The following is a 20,486-nucleotide window of genomic DNA, read 5'->3' as shown; positions in this document are numbered from 1 at the left end:
TATTTCAGAGTGCTGTGTTACTCCTCTACTATTTGTGTGTAGTGACAAGGCAGCACATTCAGAGGGGGGTGTAATTGGTGTATGTATCAAAACACAAAGGATACAAGGGATTATATGAGTCAAACCCCAAAGCTGCACCTGCTCTTAAGGAGAAATTACCCCTTAAGAAGGAAACAAATACAGGAGGCATCCAAGCGGTGCTTCACATTCAGTTTAATTAGAACAGTGCTACTGATTAACTTGTACTTGGACGTAATTTACCAACAGCATTAACGACACGAGCCACGGACAACAGTTTGGAAGGTGAGCTGGCCTATTGTGTAGTGACTTTTGGCAAGAGTCCCGCTGCTCCGTTATCCCCGGAGCCGCTCAGTACACGTGAACCATTCCGTACAGGAAAGTCCAGAACAGCACGTAGGTGAAGAGCCCTCCCACGAGCCCCCCCGTGAACAGCGGCCTCCGCGACTTGAAGTACTTGTTCCACCGCCGCCCGGCTTTCAGCACCAGCAGCACGGAGAGGAGCACGGAGGCCAGGAAGTAGAAGATGAAGCCGTGCAGGCCGGTGAGGCCGAGGATCCCCGCCGTGGCTCCCGACAGGGCGGACACCGAGGTGCGGCAATAGTCCAGGATGGCCGCGTTGCCCCGCACCGCCGCCTCGCTGATGAACTGCGGCCCCTCGCGCTTGGCCACCACGGCGGCCATGGCTCCGCGCCGGGCTCGGGCAGCTCCTCGCTCGCACCGACACTGAGGTGAAGCAAACACACGCTGTACGAGCCCGCCCGCCCTCAGGCCGCCGGGAGAGCCCGGCGGGCCCTCCCGCCCGTCCTCCCCTTCCTCCATACCTCTCATCCACGAGCGGCGCGCAGCCCCGCCGCTCCGTCAGGCCTCGCACCGTGCCAAGGGACCTCGCACAGCGCCCGTCACCGCGGGCCGCCCGCCGGGCCCAGCCTGCCCCGACCGCACCGCCGCCACCGCCCGGCCGCCATCTTGGCCTGGAGGCCGACGGGACGCGGCCGCACGGGCGGCGCGCCGTGAGCGGGGCGGCTCCGGATTGGCTGATTGGGTATGAGTGGGGGCTCCGGATTGGCTGACTGGGAATGAGGGGCGGGGTCGGATTGGCTGGCGGGGAGCGGGGGGCGGAGCCGGGCGAGGCGCTTTTGTTCGGGCGGCGGCGGCGACGGGGCGGACATGGCGTTCGTACCGGGACAGCCGGTCACTGCCGTGGTGGTGAGCGGGGATGGGACAGGGCAGGACAAAACGGGGGCTGCAGAGCGGGACGGGGATGGCAGGGCTATGCTGTTCGTACCGGGACAGCCGGTTACCGCCGTGGTGGTGAGCGGGGACGGGAGGGGCGGACATGGCGTTCGTACCGGGGCAGCCGGTCACCGATTTTCGGGGGATACCGTGCCAGAGGCTGCTGGCGGGGATGGAGAGGGGGATGCCGGTAGTGCCCGGGTGCGCGCTGTCAGAGGGTCGAGGTGCCGCCCCAGGGCAGCTCCGGTCGGCGGGTCCGTGGAAGGAGCGAGCGAAGGGACAGGGACACCGGTGCCGGTGCCGCCCGGCAGCGCCCCGCGGGCTGTCGGAGGGCGGAGGTGCCCGGGCAGTCCCGGTCCGCGGGCGGAGGGCGCGGCCGCTCGGTCTGCAGCGCCGCCGGCCCCGGTTGCCGCCCCAGCGGCCGCTCCCCGCCGCGGGGGCTGTCAGATTCTCCGTCCGCGATACCGGCTGGGAGAACAGGGGGGAAACTCCTCCGGGCGGAGGGACCGAGCCCTGGCCGGGGCTGCTCGGGCGTTGCTTGAGAAAAGAGGGAGCGAGCCCCGCCGAGAAGCGCGTTCTCCCGGTACCGGGACCTTGCTGCAGCCGAGCCCAAGCTCGGTGCGGTGCCCTCTCTGCGAGGGCAGGGGCAGGATAGGCACCTGCTTGTCTGGGTGGGGTTTAGGAAGCAGAGCTTTTAAAGTGAGATAATGGCTTTAATCAACACAAGCAGTGCAAGTGAGGGATTCCGTGCTTTCCCCTGGCTGGAATGGTAACTGGGGTTGTTCTTGGGTGTGTGGCCCCAGCTGAGGACACGGATGCTGTGCCCGGGGAGTTTGGAATTTAGTCGGGAAGTTCAGGGTCTGTGTGATAGGGCTGCGAGAGGAGAATCACAGAATGGTTTGGGTTGGAAGGCACCCATGAAGGTCATCTCATCCACTCCCCTGCGTTGGGCAGGAACATCTTCGATTAGATAGGGCTGAAGCACCTTTTGAGAAGTTATTGTGTCAGTTAAGACCGTGGCTTTTCACCGTGGCTCAGGATTTGCACCAGCTGGCATTTCTACAATGCTGACATAATGCACAAAGCTGGTCAGATGCCTCTGTGCATCGGGCAGTGAGGAACCTGCCCCGGGTTACAAAAGTTATCCTGAAAAAGAACCATCCTAATAATAGATTGTTATTTCTGCTGATAGGACTAGCAGGAACACAGGGCATGTGGATAACGAGCAAGATGAGGCTGGTCATGAGTGGCTGCTGGTTATCAAGGCATGAGTCATGTTTAAAGAGACCTGCTCTGGTTTTAGTGTTGTTCCTTTCTATTCCCGGGCAACAGGAAAGCTCTGAGTCATTGAGGTGCTGGGCTGTGTCCTGGGATCTCTGTGAAAGACAATCCAACTGGATCTGAAGTATCTGTGTCTGAAATGCACTTGAAATTTCTTCCATTTGTCACAATACTCAGCTGTTTGATCTCTTTCTCTTTCCAGCAAAGAATTGAAATACATAAGCTTCGTCAAGGTGACAATTTGATTCTGGGATTCAGCATTGGGGGTGGCATTGATCAGGACCCTACTCAGAATCCTTTCTCTGAAGACAAGACTGACAAGGTCAGATAATCTTTTTCTGTATTGGCTCCCTCTCCCAAAGGCTGAGACACCCATCTGCCATAGCTATTCTGTTGCCCCATTATCACTTGCAGACTGAGGTTATTCAAATGACTTCTCCACCTTTTCTATTTTCCAACATTGCACAAGCCTGTTTTTAACTAAAACCTCATAATACACTACAGTACTGAATCCTCCCATATTTAGTAGATGAACATTTAATTTTTTTTTCCCAGGGTATCTATGTAACAAGGGTGACAGAGGGAGGCCCAGCAGAAGTTGCAGGACTCCAGATTGGAGATAAGATCATGCAGGTAAGCACCAAGATAAGACAGTACTGATGTAGTACCAGCTGCACAGTGCAGAGAAGCATCTGCTGGGGAAAATAATCTTTTGGGTACTTCCCAGGACAGTTTGTGGGGTTTACAAACAAACTGAGCTGTGGCATAACCATATCCACTACGTGATTCTGATAGAACAGTTACAGGAGTGAGTCCCTGCACCTGCCTTACTTTATGTTTGTTTTTTTTTTTTCCCAGGTGAATGGCTGGGATATGACAATGGTGACCCATGACCAGGCCAGGAAGAGGCTGACCAAAAGGAATGAGGAGGTGGTACGGCTGCTGGTGACCAGGCAGTCCCTGCAGAAGGCTGTGCAGCAATCCATGATGTCCTAATCCATCATCCAGCTGGGGAGGGGGTGGGGAGGGAGATGTATAGACTGGTATCAAAGAAAGAAACAAATATTAGACTGGAACAGGTTGTCTGGAAGGAGTGCATGTTCCTACCTGTGGTAAACACTACTTTTTTATTTTAACTTCTTCTGGTGTAACTGGCAGTAGTAAAACAATACTCCCCTCAGCACAGTGCTTCTCTAAAGTCTGCCCTGCAGGTACATGGCAAGACTTCTGTAGTCATGGCTTTCAGGACAGGACAGACCCAGGTTATCTAAGAGCAACTGGAAAAGCCTTAACTTGGACAGGATTCTTCTGTAGCCTAAAAGCCTCCTATTTTAGGAGGAAATGTGGTTTCTGCTATGGGAGACCAGAGGGTTTGCTGTGCCTAAGCTTTTAGAAGGGAGCTGTCCTGTCCCCCCCCCCACCAAATTCAAATGCCAGAGTTAAGAGCTGCACAGTGCTGTGGGGAGGAGCACTCTACTAATCCTTCACTGTGTGCAAGATAGAGAGTGGCTGAAGGGTTTGGGGCATTACAGTTTCCTGCAAGGATTCCCTGGACAAAGCAGCCTCTTCAGGCAAGAAACAACTGAGTAACACACAAGTATTACATCAATGCCTGTGAAATACACTACAACTTCATGGACACTACAGTTCAGCCTCACTGGCAGGGTAAAAACCTGAATTCTCCTTGTTCCCAATTTGTACCATCAGATTAACTGAGTTTAATTTAAAGGAATATGGAGCAGGAAACAAAACAATGTTCCTGAACTTATCAGAAATGCTGCTCGTAGCTGTTGAGTTTTCAGTTCTTCATTCCACTTCTATCAGACTTGAAACGGAAGGGATTTTGGTTTGTCTTTTAGAAGGCTTTGCTTAAATCAATGATTTGTTGGATGGAAGAGATGAATATGCCAGTAATTTGCAGAAGTGCCTCTTGACCAAATTTAAACTTCTAGTAGGATACTCAGTGGTTCAAATCAACATGCCACAGGACTGAAGATTCTTGCTGCAACCCTAAGTCCATGATCTAGCATCCTGTGGTTTGTTAGCCAGTTAGCTTTACAATTATCCAAAACCTGGAGTTTTTAATCCTCTTCAGTTGATCTATACATATCTCTAGTTTCCTTAAGCAGCCTTGAGGTAAGCAGTTGTAAATAGAGCAAGAGGAGGTGGCAGACTAATTTATTCAGTACCTTACTGCTCTGCCATTGTGATTGATGCATCTCAGACTGTTCTGTGCACACCAGCAGATGCCTACTTACCAATTTTATATCTCTGGAATTACTACAGTCCTGCTTTGGAGTTTTGTAACTTAAGAATTCAGTAGTAAATTTGAAGTCTTTCAAGTTGGGAGTTATTTTTGTTACTATAAAGATACACTGCTATTTGTACTGCTTTTTTTCACTTGATTTTACACACAATAAAACAAAGTTGGTTTTCCTGAGCTCTTTCTCCTTACATTTAAGAGTGCCACATCACTTGGGTGTCTCCAGCTGAGACCTTTTTGGCTCAAGAGTAGATTGTGGAATTACTGAAATCAGTAAGGTCTGGTTTCACTGGTGGGGAACTGTCAAACCTCACCTGGGATCTAGTTTTCCTTAGGCTGACACCTAGAAAGACACATTGGGTTTCAGGTATTCCAATATAAATGCACAGATTCCCTTCTAATTACTTAGCACCTTTGAAAGAGCTTTCAGTGAAATAAGAATACAGTTTCTGTTTGTTAGGATTTTTTTTAATAAAGAGTTCAAATTGAAATATTTGTGCATTTGTTACCAACCTCATTATTGTGATGTACCATTGTGGCCAGCCTGAATGGTGGTGGACTGTGAGTTGTCTGGGAATGGTCAGCAGCAGCACTTGGATCCACAGACAGTCTTCAGTCATTACTTAAAGATATTAAGTGGTTGCTTAAACATGATCTCAGATTTTTGGAAGACAGAAGTCTGCTCTTTGTGCTTCACCTCCAATGAGAAAGACATCACTTTGGTCTTTCTCTTCCCTGTGGTTGGTGAAAAAAGAGCCATGTGTTGCTTGGACAGCTCCCACTGAGCTGTGTGTGCAGCTTCAACAGGCACAAGTGTCCCATGTGCAGCTGAGAGCTTGCTGTCCTTAAGGCATCTGGCAGTCAGTGCTTGGCAAGGCAACAGTTTGTGTTCCAGCCCAGAGAGGATCAGGGTAGAGACGAGTTCAGTTTAAAGTTTTAGTCTCCACAAGTGGTGGTTGTTATTCACAGGGCTCATACCCTCGTCTCCTGTACAGGCAGTAGTGCTGGGCCATGAAAACAATGTCAAATGCAATGGAGAAGACACCCAGGCCAAACTTGGTTGGATCTCCAAAGATTAACTTCCATTCATCTGTCAAACACAAAATTTGAGTTAATTCTGACTCCTCAGGTGTAGTCTTGTCTTAAGACACTTTAGAGAAGTTCATGTCTATTACGTGGACTGCTCAGACACACCTAAGACTGCAGTGCACACCTTATGCCAAGCTAATTAATAACTGTTCCTGTGGTTTCTTCAGGATGACTACTTCATTTTGTATCTTGGGGGAATATGAACAGCTTCGTTATCCTTTCTATAAGAACAGCTGCCCACAACAAAGCACAAATATCATTCTTCTGAGATACCCTACTGCTTTATATCTGCTTTGTAGTGGGACCTCCCACCCTATTAAAGATAGGCTCCAGCACCTCAGTTCCAGGCTTACCATTGTTGTATGACTGCAAAAACATCTGGAGAAGGCTGAAGCTTCCACCAGTGAAGTCCAGGAACACATTTCCAATGCTCCATCCCTCAGTGCTCTTGCGAAGGAAATTCATGTAGGCCTGGGAGTGTGACAAGAAGAGTGTCATGCACAGACATTTGGGACTGACATTCAAGCAGTTTTCACTACAATTCTACTGGTTTGTCACTATTAATAAATAATTATTGGTGGTTTAATCTCTTCAGACTTTCAAGAGCACACACTGCAGGCTGAGGGTGGCAGGGATATGAAATGCAAGCAGAATAATTCACATTTACCTGTGGGAAGTATTTGATCAGTGTGACTGCTAACTTAATGTAGGAGAAGCAGAACAAGAACTGCAGCCATGTCATCACCTCAGCTGCAGCCAGGAACAGCGTTGTGAAGGTGAAGATCCATGCAAGTGCCAGGAGTCCAACAACAGTTTTGGATACTTTTTGACCTGCTCTCTGAAATAGGAACACAGATATATTTTCACCTAGAAACACTGATATATTTTGGCCAGGTCACAATCCCCAGACACAAAGATACTTTGTTAAGGACAGTGCAACACTACAGTCCAAACCTGTTTTACCAGTCAGGCTGGTACCACAGGAGAACTTTAAAATTAAGCAAGTGCTACAGCAACCAGCTGGAGGTTGGCAAGACCTGATGAGCAATATTCATATCAATCATTCAAAACACTTCTGTCCCTGAGCAAGGGGGAACAGTATTCTTGAGTATTAATGGTGCATAATCTGTAACAAATCTCCAAAATTCAATCTGATGAGATCAAGAGTTCCTGTATGTGCAAAAAGCTGATAATAACATTACAGTAAAAGATTTATGGTTGCTTTCTAATTCTTCACTAGGTCTGTAGTACCTGGCAATGATGACAGATGGGCTGTTACAGTTTTAGGTTTAGAATGGCCAAAGGAAGAACTCCAAGAGAGAAACAGTTACCATCTAGAGAAAATTGGCCTGTTCAGATGAGAGGCTTTTACAATGAAAATTAAACAAAGAACCACCTGACTGGAACAATCAATGGGATTAAGTAAGATCCACTTGACTGGAACAATCAGTGTCACTTGAAAAGGGTGAATTATGAAAGGGCATTTACAGCTGTTTTAGGAAAGAAGCTGAAAAAAACCTGTGTTTGAATTGCAGGGAGTATCTAAAGTCCTATCCTAGCCTGAAGAATGCTCCAAGAAAATAGCAAAGCATTTGTGCTGTGAAGATCTGTAATCTGTGCTGGCTAGAGATCTGTTTGGGAACTTTATGAACTTGGCTGTTTGCCTCAGTTATTTTGAGTCCCTAAGGAGTTTACTTATAAGCTTGGAACATCCATGAGGCTGAAGTAGATAAGGTTAGTGGAGATGCTGCTAGCTCAGGAAAGCTGAAGGCAGCTGGCTCTTGGAAAGGCAGGTAGAAGTGCAGGGAATTTGGGATTTTGGAGCCCAAAAGGAGCAGGGAGGTGCCCAGCAGAGGGAGCTCTGGCAGAGCCCACAGGTGAGCCCAGCACCCAGACTCACCTCGTAGACGCAGCACTGAATGATGGCGACGAGACTCAGGGCTACTGCGTGGAGACTGAAGAAAACATCATTGATGGCCACAGGGTTCACCCCGCTGGGATAACTGACCAGGAATTCCTCCTAGAGGTAAGAGAAAGCAAAACCAGCCACGTGTCTTAACTCCCGTCTGCACATACCCAGCCCCCAGCACGTGTTAAGAGAGAATCATGCTCACCTTAATCAAGGGAATCCAGAAGAGCCCAACATTAAACACACTGTATGCTATAAAGCCAGTAAGGTTTAATGCTAGAAAGTCAAAGCTTAGTCCAACAACACTAGAGAAGGGGGGAAAAAAAAAAGAGAAACATGCATTAGTTACAGGCAGTTCCAGGGACAAATTGATCCTGGAATGTACTGATTTATAGGCAGTTTCTGGTGTAAGCAAAAGCTTCAGGCATTGTGACCACACAATGCTGTGAGTTCATCAGGAAGCTGGGTGAAATAACAGAGCTCTCATGGATCACTTTGTGTCTCTGCACCCTTCCATGAGCTCAGCCTGCCTGATAAAGCCCTTCCAGCCTGAATCCAAAAAGCACAAGTGCATCAGTGCCAGATCAAATGGCTTCATTTTCATATATGATAATGCTCCTACTTCGAGTCACTTAGCTCAAGAATGAGCTGGCCTAATGATGACACCACAAGGAGGTGTCTGAGAAACAGCTCTCAAGGCTGGTATCTTTGAAAATGATCAGCACAGCTGGCTCAGCCAGATGATTTACAACACGGCACCAAAAGGAATGGGTAAGTCTCCTCTATCACAAATTCATACTGGATGCCAAATCTTAGGATGAGGTGTTTGTAGGATGCACTTGGTTTCCCTCTAGCCTGCATATATAAAAGCTCACTGGGACTGCAATTATTCAGACCCTACGTTTGCCTTATTCCCCATCTTTCCACAGATAATTCCCAATAATCAAGATGGATGTAACTGAAGCTATGAACATGATTTGCAGAAGTGTTTTAGTGACTTGCAAACACATCTCTCTTTACCTTTTCCGTCGCCAGTTCTCAAAGAGTTGAGGATAAAAGGAGATGGACCAGGCGAGGAAATAGATCCAGCCAATCACCTCATCAGCATATCTCACTATGATGCTGTGAATCACTTGAAATTGAATCCTAGGCCTGATGATTAATGCAAAAAGAATCAGTTAATTCATGTTTTTTTCAGGAGATTTTGTCTTGTTTTGTTCTGAGAGAGGAAACAGAGTCCACGTGTTGAGACAGGACAATAAAGATTTGGTTGGGTTCAGCTGAGTTGCTCCCCTTTTCATTTGTGACCTTGTTATGATTGGGACACCTCCCACTCCTGAGTCTTTCCTTTCCATCCTTTCACCATGGGAATGTTCCCAAAGGTCACCTTGTGCCTGTGGCTTGCAGTCTGTCAGCACAGGCTCTGTTAGGCAAGAGCAGAGCTGCACTCCTCACGATCCTGCTGCCCTGTGAGTGTTCCACGTGCTCGCCTCTGCCTTTGCCTCCAGTCTCAAAAGCAGAAGCAAAACAAGGAAGTGAAACAGGAGTATCCTGTTGCTGTATCTGTATCTGGGCCACAAGTAAAGACAATCCAGCTTTCTCCATCTGGCTAGGCTTTTCCTAGGAGGGAGAACTGGCATCTGTGAGGAGAGGGCTCCCCTAACTGATGCACCCCAGGAACTCCAGAACAAATCCTGCACACAGTAAGAACACCACCCCACTGGACACTGACAGCCAAATGCTTACCAGATCAGAAAAGCTGATATGTAATCTTCATACTTTTGGGAGGCTCTATTAAAACCAAACTAAAGAGCCATGAGAACTCAGTCATCTTATAATTAAATCTAAGACACCACTCTGCTGCTGTGCCCTCTATTTATCTGAATACTTGGGGATTTGCTGCAGGGTTACCCCATCTTCTTAACTGCATCCCACTCACGTCCTATTTAACTCCTAGGAATAGTTACCCCAACTTTTAGGAAGCTACAGGATAGTAAGTAGAACAAAAAACCAGTTTCTCACCCAGTTAAGTTGGAATTTTTGGCATAAAGGTGAACTGTTACTTGTCCCACATCATCTGCTTTCACTTGGAAGTCTGCTTTAGTGTGACCTGCAGGGAACTGTACCTGCAAGGCAGAGCAGAGGGAAGAAAGGAGTTGCACCATAATAACAGGAGATTTTTGCATAAGGATACAAGTCTGTGCAGTCACTTACCTCACCAGGAAGTTCAACAATGGTGCTGTGCTTTGAGGAGTGTGTAATATTAAGAGTTATCACCAGTGTCTCGTTTAGTGGAGCCCTGAGAAGGCAGAAAAAACAAGTTAGGCTAGTGCCTGAGCTCAAAGGTTGCTTTGGGCTGCAGGGGAGCATCCCAAGCTCAATCCTCTCAGTAATGAGCAGCCCACACACAACAGAACCTGCCTCATGCTCAGGGGAACCAGCAACAAAGTGTGTGAACATTGCATTGGTTCTTTTATCTGATCCAGTGATGGTAGTATGGCCACATTGTGCCTCCCTCTTCTCCACACAAGTGGCAAAGTCACCAAAGGATCCTATCCTGTCCTGTCCTTGTGCTCATTACCCTTTGCTGAAACAGGGCAGAAACAAGGCACATGCACTTGGGGTGATGAAGGACAGAAATTACAGCAGAAAGACAAAACAAAACAAATAAAACCTTTCCAAGTGATACAGTTCTGCCCAGCTTTCCTAAAAAACTCCACCGAGCATTTGTTCAGGATGTAATCCTTCTAGGAAATGCAAGTTTCTCTTAAGCATCAGTTTTCAGAAAGGGAGGAACTTTCCCATGTTCCAAAGGGAAAGTAAATAAATCACGATTTTACCTCAGAGAAATAGTGATGTTTGTTGAACTTCCACTTTGTAGAGAAACCACTTCAGGGACTGACAACACAATGGCTCCATCTGTGGGGGGGGGTGAAAAAACACCCACACAAATCTTAATTACTGTGAATAGCTCCTTCAGAAGAACAGCCTATATTTTTGTGCCATAGATATTTTACCCATTGGTCTCTGCAGTATCAGATCAATCAGATAAGTACACAAGATAAAAGGCAAAAGGGGAGTTTAGCTTATTTCAAGGCAACCAAACAACTTAAAAAGAGAAGTAAATAACTGTCACTTGAACATGTTGCAAGGAAGTAATCTAAATGCTTTAAGTGCAACAAATGTTCATGCCAAGGGAAAGTTATAGGGTGCTGCAAATCCACCCTGGTTCTTGGTATGATCCTGGTGATCTAGAAGACCCAAGTGCCCCAAATTTAATAAAAAATTGTTTATTGGGCAACAAATTCAAACCAAGTACCCAGATGTCCATGAGAACGTACATTTACACAAACAGAGAGAGGTTGCACAGGTTGGCCTGGACACTTTTTTTTCCTGTTGCCACATATTACACAGTGTTCACAGGAAGTTATGTGCAGAGAAGCTCCCCAGGCAGTATTTAATCTGCAGAAGTGATTTTGGAGCATGAGGTGCACAGGCAGTCTCTCAGAACAGTGCAGGAGCACGAGAGAAGAGCTGATGGGAAGCGTGGCACAGGTATCCCTGGAGAGATGTAATATGTAGTGGGATAAATAAAGAGCTGCCCTCTCCCTTCTCTTACTGCTCTGGAGCCCTGTGGGCCCGAGCTGGGCTGACCGAACACTCACCGCCAGGCCCCAGCAGCGCCAGCCAGAGGCTCAGCAGAGCGGGGAGCAGGTATCGCGTCCTCATGGTGGAAAAGCTGCAGAAAAAGCAGAGAGAAGCTTTCCTCAGCACCCACACGGCCACACAGCCAAACCCCTCCGCTGGAAGCCGTGGCAAACAGCTGCCTCCGCAGCAGCACGGCCGCCAGCCCGGCCGGCCGAGGGACCCTCAGCCCCGCTCGGAGGGCACCGATCTCCCCGTCCCTGTGTCTGTCCGGCCGCCCCGGGCACATCTTTACCTCAGCGCTGCTCCCGTGACGGACCCGTCCCACACCAATGCACGGGACTACAAATCTCGGCAATCCCCGCGCCCCCGCCAGACCCTAGCCGCTGGCGCCGCGCTGCGGTGCACGCTGGGACTTGTAGTCCTGCCGCCCTTTCCACCGGAGCTCCGGCGGAGCGGAGTACCCGGTACTTTGGAACGCGCTGCTGCCGAGGCGGCGGTACCGGGGAGCGGGCGGGAACCCACCTATTTCAGTGCCCAGCGCCGTCCCGGTTCTTCCCTTTTCGGCTCTCACGTGAGGCGATCGCCTGTGGACTCCCCGCCCAGCGCCCACCACGCCACTGAGGCCGCCCCTGGGGGCCATCTTGGGTGTGGCGGAGCAGGTCCATGAGGGGGACACAGCTGTCAGCGGGGGGACAAGGCGGCCTGGGCGCCGTGGTGGTTTGATTTGGATAAAAAGCGTGGTTTAAAGCTGCGCGGATCAGCTGGGGAAGGGGTGGTTTGTCACTGTCACAGCGGAGGGGTGGTGGCTGAGGGCAGAGAGGCGCCTTCAGCCTGAGGGCGAAGTCCAGGTTGCGCTCCTGCCCCGTCCCTGCGGCCCCGGGAGCCGTGCGGGGCTCGGGCGGCACCGGGAGCCGTGCGGGGCTGGGCACGGTGCGTGTTGTTCCGCCTGTCCGTGCTGGGTAAGCTGACAGCCATCCTCTCATGGCCGCGGAGGGCGGGCCTGGGCCCACCTGTGTGCTGGGCATTGACCTGGGCACGACATCGGTGAAGGCAGCGCTGGTGACAGGGACAGAGCGGGGGCTGGCGCTGGCACAGAGCTGCTCCAGGGACACGCAGGCACACAGCGATAGCCTGGGAGCTGCACCGCAGGTAAGGGCTGCCAGGGAGCGCTCAGGGAAATTGCAGGACACCGGCCTTGCCTTGCAGTGGTTGGGTGCTTTGGTACATTGGGCAGAGCACAGCGGCTTTTCTGGATTGTTTTTGTGCCCGAATTGGCAGCATGTGTGTGGATATCAAAAAGCAGAATTAAATCACCCCCTGCTCATCGTTCAAGGAAGTCAAGAGGAGCTGCTCAACTTAAGGAGGACCCAGGTTTTGAAAAATTGCCTGAGACACTCTAAAACTATTCTCCCATGAGCCACCACCTTATCTTTGACACTCCCAGTCTGGAAACTGCAACCACTTGCCAACTGGAAGGGTTCTTATTTTGCACTTTAATGTGAGGTGGGATCATAACTGGGAGCTCCCCATGGAAATAACCAGGAACAAGTACTCCAGTTGAAGATCTTTACATCCATTGTGTTGGTGATTCTAAAAAAACCCCCAACTATTAATCAGAATCATGAAAAATGTGCAGTTTCTGATACCAAGGATACCAAACAGGCCAGCCCTCCTCCTGCCCGTTTATACAGCCCCAAGTACCTGTACACATGGTTCACATCTATTCCTAGATTCTGTTGCAATAGTTTTGTAATCTTTGTACTAGTCTGTCACAAGGTAACCTGAACCTTTGAAACTGAGAGAGCTTTTCCTGGGGAACAGTTTGGGTGGTTCTAGGAATAGAATATCCAGAAATGGAATATCAGCATCATCAAAATCATCAGTGAGTAAATAGGGAGGAGCTTTAGGAAGAGGTGGAGGGGCTGCACACACACATCAGAACACCTGGATTATTCTCTTTGTGAGGAAAATGAGAAGCAATAGATCAGGTGACTAAATGAAAGCTTGTAGTCAGTGGTCATGGATTTTTTTAAAAGTTATGGTTGAGTGTGGTTATTGAAGAAATTAAAAATTATTTGGCCTTCAGTTTAAGAAGCTCAACTTGCTACTATGGATTTTTGTTTTTGTCGGTTTGTGGGGTTTTCTGCAATTTTTCTTCTGTTTTCTTTTTACAGTCTTGTAGTGAATATTACTCTAATAAATGCTATTGAACTAAATGAATTCTGTCCTTCACTTCTGACTAAAGCAGCCTTGTGTAATAAACACACTGAGTGAATCCTAATGGCTTCATGCTCAGCATAATGCTTTGTGATTGCAGGGAATGGAGCAGGATGTCCAGAAAATCATAAAAGCATTGAATGAATGCCTTGCTGCTCTGCCTCAGCAGCAGCTTCAGCAAGTCACCCACATTGGTATTTCTGGACAAATGCATGGGGTTGTGTTTTGGAAAACTGATAAAGGTAACATTCATTCTTTAACATTCCTGCTCAGAGTATTATGATGCAGAAAATTAAATTGTATTAGGGAAGTGATTCTGTGATTAAACTGCCCTGTCACTTTGGTCTTCTCTAAAACAGAATTAAGAGGAGATCTGTTACGGGAATTTTGCCTTTTTTTACTGAAATTTCAGCTGCTCACTATAGTTAATGATAAAGGATTTAGCCTAATGACATCCCTGCAGGGTCAGCACAGTCATTAATGTGAAGGAAGAATAACATACTTGTGGCTTGTTAATTATTTCTCCATCACATGCTGTCTGCTACCATTTGAAAGGACTTCTGCATCATGTGAATAACTTGCAGGGGGGTTTTATTCACCTCATAAACCCCTTACCTAGATGCTGTCCAGCATCTCAATAACTACTTTTTTTGCTCCCAAAATCCCAAGACTTTTTTTTTTCCTAGCAAGTTATACATAGGCTGTCATGTTGCATTCATTTTGTTGCTTATGCTTCTGTTAGTAGGAGCTGAGAAAGGACTGTGGTCAGGATTGTGGATGCTCAGCTGCTTGCCAAGACCTAAGAAACAAAATCAGCTGCAGTGAGGTAGTCATGTGAGACTTGGTTGTGCAAATACCCAAATAATCCTTGTGATAGTGAGGATATTTGAAGAATCCAGGCCTTGGATTGCCAGCCCTGTGAGATATGGGTGGATTATCTTCTTGGCTGATGCCTTGTAAACCTACTGAAGTCTAAGGCTTCCAGAGTGTAGGTCCATGTCTTCTTTCACTTAACTGTAATGTGCTCATCTGGACAATTATACAAGTCTTATTATTAATAACAGGAGTTATGAAGATTTCCCAAAAGTGCTGGTCACTGCCTGTCAGAAGTTTTCAGAGTCTTAATTGCTTGAGGAGGCACTGTACTATTCATTACTGGCTGTAATTTTACATTAATACTAAAAATGATAAAAAAGAAAGAAGTCCAAAGGCTGATGGACTGAAGGAGCTGTTGTTGCTTTCCAGCTGTCCCAGGAGCTGCATAACAAAGCCTTGTGTGTTCATGGGCACAGATTCTTATGTCATATTGGTAAATATTTTATGTCCTAAAGCCACATGCCACTTTAGTTTCATTTCTATCAAGTGAAAGAGGGTGTTTGCTCTCATTTGTTTTGAGTGGACTAAATGAATCCAGGACCTTTGGGACACAAATAAAAATTTTAATGGCATCCTTTAGGGTTAGATTATGACTAATAATATTTCTTAGAATCCATTTAAAACTAGAAAAGTCAGCCAATTGGAAATTCAGTTCAAACAGATTTGATAGAACAGGGAATTGAGAGAATGAGAAACGTGTTTTATTTTGCATGTTTTTCATGGCACCTCCCTGCCTTCAGGGCTGCTTTTTACTGTGTGAGTGTGACTTCCAAGCCCTGTATCTAACCCAAGAATTAAGTTTTTTAGCTAGATTTGTGCGAGTCAGGAAGCTGATTCTCTTCTCTTGACTCTCTGCTCCCTGGCCAAATCCCAAGAGTTTGCCTCAGTTCCAGAGTGAGTGACCTGTCCTGTCCTGTCCTGTCCCTGCCCTGCGTCCAGGGATGGCCTGGGAGAGGTCAGAGCTGTGCCCTGGAATGTGCTGGCAAACAGTGCTTGAGCCCAGCCCCTCTTCAGTGAAGGAATGTGAAGGTTTCCTCAAAGGTGTGGTGCCCTCTGCTCAAAAGGAACTTGCAGGACTGGGAAACTGAATTAAACCCTGAATTAAGCCCTGTCCTACCTTTGGTGAAGCTTTGTTGTGTAGTACATGAGGGTTTTACTCTTTAGTACTTTGCAATCCACTGCTTAATACTCACAGATCGAGATTTCTTGTTACTTTGGCTCTGAAGGTGATGCAGCTTTGTGCTGCTCATCCTGGGCAGTTCATTTCTGGGGCAGCATTCTCCAGGTGCTGCTGTGGCACATCCCAGCTGAGGTTTTTATGCCATGCCAGCTCCTCACTCCCATAGCAGACTGTGGTTGGGGTTTTTCGAGGCTCACCTGTTATTTAGATTATATCTTTAATATCTCTCTTAAAGAGAAGCAAGGCTTTGGATACCATGCCCTGTGTTACAAAGGGTGATTTGCACTATGATGTTATCTAGGGCTGGAAAAACTAAGACTAATTTGATTGCAGTCTCTACTGGCTCTGCTTCTGATATGTTTAACAAATTATCATGTGTGTCCAGAAATGAGGAATGCCAGGCAAGCTGTGCTGCAGGGACTCACTGGATTTCTTGGATTCTGTTTTGTTTTCAGGTTGCAAGTGGTCAGAGAGTGGCACAGGCCCTGCCTTTGAGGCAGAGCAGGTCAGTCCCCTGGTCACCTGGCAGGACGGCCGCTGCAGCCCCACCTTCCTCACTTCCCTTCCCCGGCCACAGTCCCACGTGAGCCTGGCTACAGGATTTGGATGTGCCACAGTCTACTGGTATTTAAAGAACAGGTACATTGCTGCTCAAAAGGCTGTTTTTCATCTTGCATTTATGTGGCAATTAGGATTTTTGTAGCATGTTAATGCTGCTCCAGGCTGAGGGGCTGCGCTTCTCTGCAATCATAATCTTAATTAAGTAGTCAAAGAATATTTAAAATGGCAATATTTAATATAAACTAGATTCAATTAAGCATGCAAAAGTCTCTGACCTCGTAAAAATGCTACAGATCTCTAATAAAAGGATAAGCTTTTGACCATATAGGAACAGAAGCTTTAAAGTACCATAGAATAATTTTAGTCTGTAATGCTGCTCAGAGGAGCTCTGCTAATGCAGTTTGAACACTGACATTTTGCCTTGTGCTGCTTTGTGGAAAGTACAGGCATGCCTAAAACAGTAACAGAGTTGCTTGGTCTGGTTGCTGCCAGATGCTAAAACAGAGTCTCTAGATTAATTTCAGTTCCTTCCTTCCTCAGACAGAGACAGATCCTCATGAGGTGACACAAATGCTCTGCTTTGTTGTGGCGTGTCTGCAGATATAATTTTTCATTTATAACTTGGCATCAGCAAGATTTGCTCTTCAGTTTGATCTTTCTCAATGAGCCAGTCTCTTCCTCTGCAATGAGTTCAGGTTCAATAACTGGGGAAAAAAATTATTAGATCTTGTTTTTTTTTTCCACTGTGTGTCCAGCAAATATATGGAACTTGGTGTGATCTTTAGAGCTGCATAAGTCATGAGTCCAGCTGCTTTGTTTTGCTTCACATTTGTTACATTTCCATTCACATAATTTGTGGATCCCAGTGTGGGAATTTACCTATTTTTCAATAATGCTCCAGGATCAACAAAGTGCTGTTTTATTTCACACAAACAATTACTACTTTCCAGGTAATTTTTTCAGTGCTTTTGAACCTAGACAACCCATTCCTTAAAGCTGCCCTCTCTCCATCTTCCATCTGGAGATAAGTATTACTGCAGCTTGGATAACAAATTCCATTTAAAAAACCAAACCAAAACAATAAAATGCACCTCAGTGATCACACTGAGGTGGCTGTTTGATATTTAAATGGACCCATATGTCTGAATTTCCCCCTAGCAATGAAAGTTGTCTTTTCTCACTGCCTTAAAGCAAAACCCCCTCATTATTTTTTTTTTTGTTTTTCAAATATCTTATTTAAAAGTCCAGATTTTCTGAAGGCTTATGATGCAGCTGGCACCATCCAGGACTATGTGGTTGCCATGTTGTGTGACCTGAAGAAGCCACTCATGTCTGTCCAGAATGCTGCCAGCTGGGGATATTTTAACTGCAGAAACAAGAGCTGGAATACTGACATGTAAGTGCTAAAGGCCATTCAGGGGAGTTTGTGCACTGCTTGTGCCAGGCAGTGTGAGCCCCTCTGTGGGCCCTGACTTTTGATGTGCTACACATAAAAAGGGATTGAAAGTTATTCCTAATCAATTGTGGCCTGTAGTGAAGAGCTATTGAGAGTTTGCTCTGTTTAAATCTCATAAAATCTGGCCCAGTATTTTTAAAAATACCTACAAACAGCAGAGCTGAGAGACTTAGCAGTGATTCCAAGCTGTTCTCTCCCTTTCTGTGGTGGGGTGGGATGGACAGGTGTAACCACAGTGTTCCCTGTGCCATGGTAAACAGTTACCACTCTGTAGTTCTTTGAGCTGAGCTTCATAGCTTCTAAAACTTACTTGTAATAATACTTAAGAGCTATTAAGCTACAGGAAATCTTAGAAGGAATCAGTTTATTTATTTACTTTTTTATTTTAATGATTTGCTCTTTCAGGGATGAGTGCTAAGGCCTTATATATTTCAGGGCTTAGGTTAGGCCAGGACTCCCAAGCTGAAAGATCTTCTCATCAAGGTATGAAGGAGTGACAGAAGTTTGCATTTTGCTGACTGAACTTTTACTGATGTGGTGGTGTTGCTGTAGCACCTGCAGCTGATTGTGTAAGGAGTTTGTTGGACTTAACTCTTCAATATTTTATTGTGAACTACTAATTGCATGACAACTGAAGTTCTTTGATACTTAGCTGCATTTTTTGCTGGTTTTGTGATTGTCCTTTCACCCTGGACCTGTTTGTCCATATGACATCAGTAGATTAGACTTGCTGAACATGTACTGTATAATTTCAGGTACTCAGATTGCATAGAAAGGAAAACTATTTATTCTTCCAGACTGGTTTACCCAGCCCACTGGACTGGAATGCTGCCCCTGTCCAAGACAAAGCTTTCTAAATTGGTGAAAGCATCCATAAAGCCAGCAGCTGCAAATGTGTGGCCAGGTTCATCTGTGACTTCAAAGAGTTTTTTGTAGTAATGCCACACATTCCCAAACTGCTTTATTCCAATAATGTTGTTCTGCTTCCAGACTGAAAAAATCTGGCTTTCCTGTCCACTTGCTTCCAGAGGTGGGAGACCCTGGGAGCATTGCAGGCAGGACAACCTGTGCATGGCATGGAATACCCAAAGGAGCAAAAGTAGGAATTGCTCTGGGAGATTTCCAGTGCTCTGTTTATTCCTGTCTGACTGAGAGGACTGATGCAGGTATGGTCATTTTGGGATCTAATTTGTTTTTCTCATTGTTCTCCTTCAGGGTAGCTTAATAAAACACTGATTATTTTCTTTTTTCCTTTTTTCTGGGTATGTTTTAGTTCTTAATATCAGCACCTCTGCTCAGCTGACCATCTCAATGCCCTTGGGTTTCCAGCCTCCAGAGGCACCAGATCCTTCCTCAGCTGTCACTTATTTTCCCTACTTCAATGGTGACTACTTGGCAGTGGCAGCATCACTCAACGGAGGGAATGTGCTTGCAACATTTGTGGGAATGGTGGCACAGTGGGCACAAGAGCTGGGTAAGTCATTGCAAGGAGAGTGAAACACAAAACTGAGGTTGATCATCAAGGTAAAAGGAAGATGAGGCAAAGGGACAAGCCTAGAGCTGTTCCATCATGCCATAAAGGGAACAAGGATGTAATTCCTGGGTCATGCTTCCCAGATCTCTGGAATTTCCTGCTGAAGCTTTTGTACATGTTGGGACAGTCATGCTTGCACTCCACATTCATATTCCCTCTAGGCCTTCTTTTGTTTCAAGGACGGAATTATTTTGTGCAAGATGATTTTCAGAAGGCAAGGTTGGCAGATTTGAGGACAACAGCTTCTAATTTTGTGTGACTGCAGTCCAAAGGAGCCCTTTGGATGCATATTTTGCAGCACTCTAATGGATCTTAAAGACTCAAACTCATGGAATATCTTTTAAGTGCTTTAAGCATGGCATTGACAGGTTTTTTAATAATCTCTTGGGTTTTGCACTACAGAAATAAGCTCTGAAATTGTTCTTTCTGTAAGTACTTGAGGTGAATGTTGCATTCACATGGAATCCAGCCACTGAAGTTGAACTCTGCTTTAGTCTCTTTAAAGATTTTGTTTTGTGGAACTTAGCACAGTACAGGCAGTGAGGAATAGCTGTTACTGTCAGGAAAGGCAGTTGCTGTATCAGAAAAAGATTTCTGATACTGCACATTCTGGATACAATCAGATGGGGGAATTATGGTTCATAATCTTGGACACACAATGACCTGTGGAGCATGGAAAAAGATATTCAGTATTTAGCTAAACAGTGTCCACTGTAAGTGTCCACATGTGAGATACACCAAACCCTTTCTGCTTGGTAACAAGGTATTTCCCACCTGCAGGATTCCAGGTTCAGGAGTCTGCCATCTACCCAAGGATAATCCAAGCAGCCTTGGCCCAAAAGCACAGCAAGCTCTCAGTCCACCCAACCATTTTTGGAGAGAGACACCTTCCTGAGCTGTTGGCATCAGTGAGTGGCATTGGTGCCTCTGAGCTGTCCCTGGGCCACGTCACCAGAGCCCTGTGCCATGGCCTCGTGGAGAACCTCAGCTCCATGTTACCTGTGCAGCACCTGGAGGAGATGGGGGTGAGGAGGATCCTGGGCAGTGGCAGTGCCCTTGCCAGGAACGAGGTGCTGAGGCAGGAAGTGGAGAGGATTTTTCCATTCCCTGTGGTTTATGGGAAGGATGTGGATGCTGCTGTGGGGGCAGCTATGGTGATGTTCCATAGTAAATAAAGTCATTATTTGGAATGGCCTAAGATGCAGTTTCTGTTTTTTT

The 20,486-nt window shown here is 46.8% G+C and overlaps 4 protein-coding genes across 5 annotated transcripts; 2 read left to right on the top strand and 2 right to left on the bottom strand.

Annotated features, from left to right (window-relative positions):
* Positions 1–193: 193 nt before the first annotated feature.
* Positions 194–1,033, bottom strand: EMC6 (ER membrane protein complex subunit 6). The gene is made up of 2 exons (XM_014876417.2): positions 843–1,033; positions 194–744 (listed from the first exon to the last, which is right to left on the bottom strand). The coding sequence occupies exon 2, from the start codon at positions 700–702 to the stop codon at positions 370–372; it is 333 nt and encodes a 110-aa protein (XP_014731903.1). The 5' UTR covers positions 703–744; positions 843–1,033; the 3' UTR covers positions 194–369.
* A 98-nt stretch (positions 1,034–1,131) lies between these two features.
* TAX1BP3 (Tax1 binding protein 3) lies at positions 1,132–4,975 on the top strand. The gene is made up of 4 exons (XM_014876642.2): positions 1,132–1,227; positions 2,738–2,857; positions 3,091–3,168; positions 3,394–4,975. The coding sequence occupies exons 1-4, from the start codon at positions 1,189–1,191 to the stop codon at positions 3,529–3,531; spliced, it is 375 nt and encodes a 124-aa protein (XP_014732128.1). The 5' UTR covers positions 1,132–1,188; the 3' UTR covers positions 3,532–4,975.
* Positions 4,976–5,244: 269 nt separating this feature from the next.
* CTNS (cystinosin, lysosomal cystine transporter) lies at positions 5,245–12,223 on the bottom strand. Of its 2 annotated transcripts, none has more exons than XM_088176957.1 (11): positions 11,967–12,223; positions 11,462–11,535; positions 10,637–10,715; positions 10,011–10,095; positions 9,819–9,922; positions 8,817–8,948; positions 8,002–8,101; positions 7,788–7,907; positions 6,555–6,725; positions 6,241–6,358; positions 5,245–5,888 (listed from the first exon to the last, which is right to left on the bottom strand). In XM_088176957.1, the coding sequence occupies exons 2-11, from the start codon at positions 11,523–11,525 to the stop codon at positions 5,758–5,760; spliced, it is 1,104 nt and encodes a 367-aa protein (XP_088033083.1). In that variant the 5' UTR covers positions 11,526–11,535; positions 11,967–12,223; the 3' UTR covers positions 5,245–5,757. The 2 variants fall into 2 exon arrangements, with proteins under 2 accessions (XP_088033083.1, XP_014732125.2); XM_014876639.2 differs by having other exon boundaries at positions 11,737–11,976.
* On the top strand, positions 12,058–20,466 carry SHPK (sedoheptulokinase). The gene is made up of 7 exons (XM_014876607.2): positions 12,058–12,593; positions 13,762–13,903; positions 16,173–16,356; positions 17,522–17,674; positions 18,725–18,900; positions 19,008–19,208; positions 20,049–20,466. Exons 1-7 carry the CDS (start codon positions 12,426–12,428, stop codon positions 20,441–20,443), a joined length of 1,419 nt encoding a protein of 472 aa, XP_014732093.2. The 5' UTR covers positions 12,058–12,425; the 3' UTR covers positions 20,444–20,466.
* The last annotated feature ends 20 nt before the right edge of the window (positions 20,467–20,486 follow it).

The sequence above is a fragment of the Sturnus vulgaris genome, chromosome 21, assembly GCF_052056855.1.
Source record: "Sturnus vulgaris isolate bStuVul1 chromosome 21, bStuVul1.hap1, whole genome shotgun sequence".
NCBI classification, from domain to species: Eukaryota; Metazoa; Chordata; class Aves; order Passeriformes; family Sturnidae; genus Sturnus; species Sturnus vulgaris.
The sequence above is the reverse complement of the archived record's forward strand: the minus strand, read 5'-3'. Positions and strand labels throughout refer to the sequence as shown.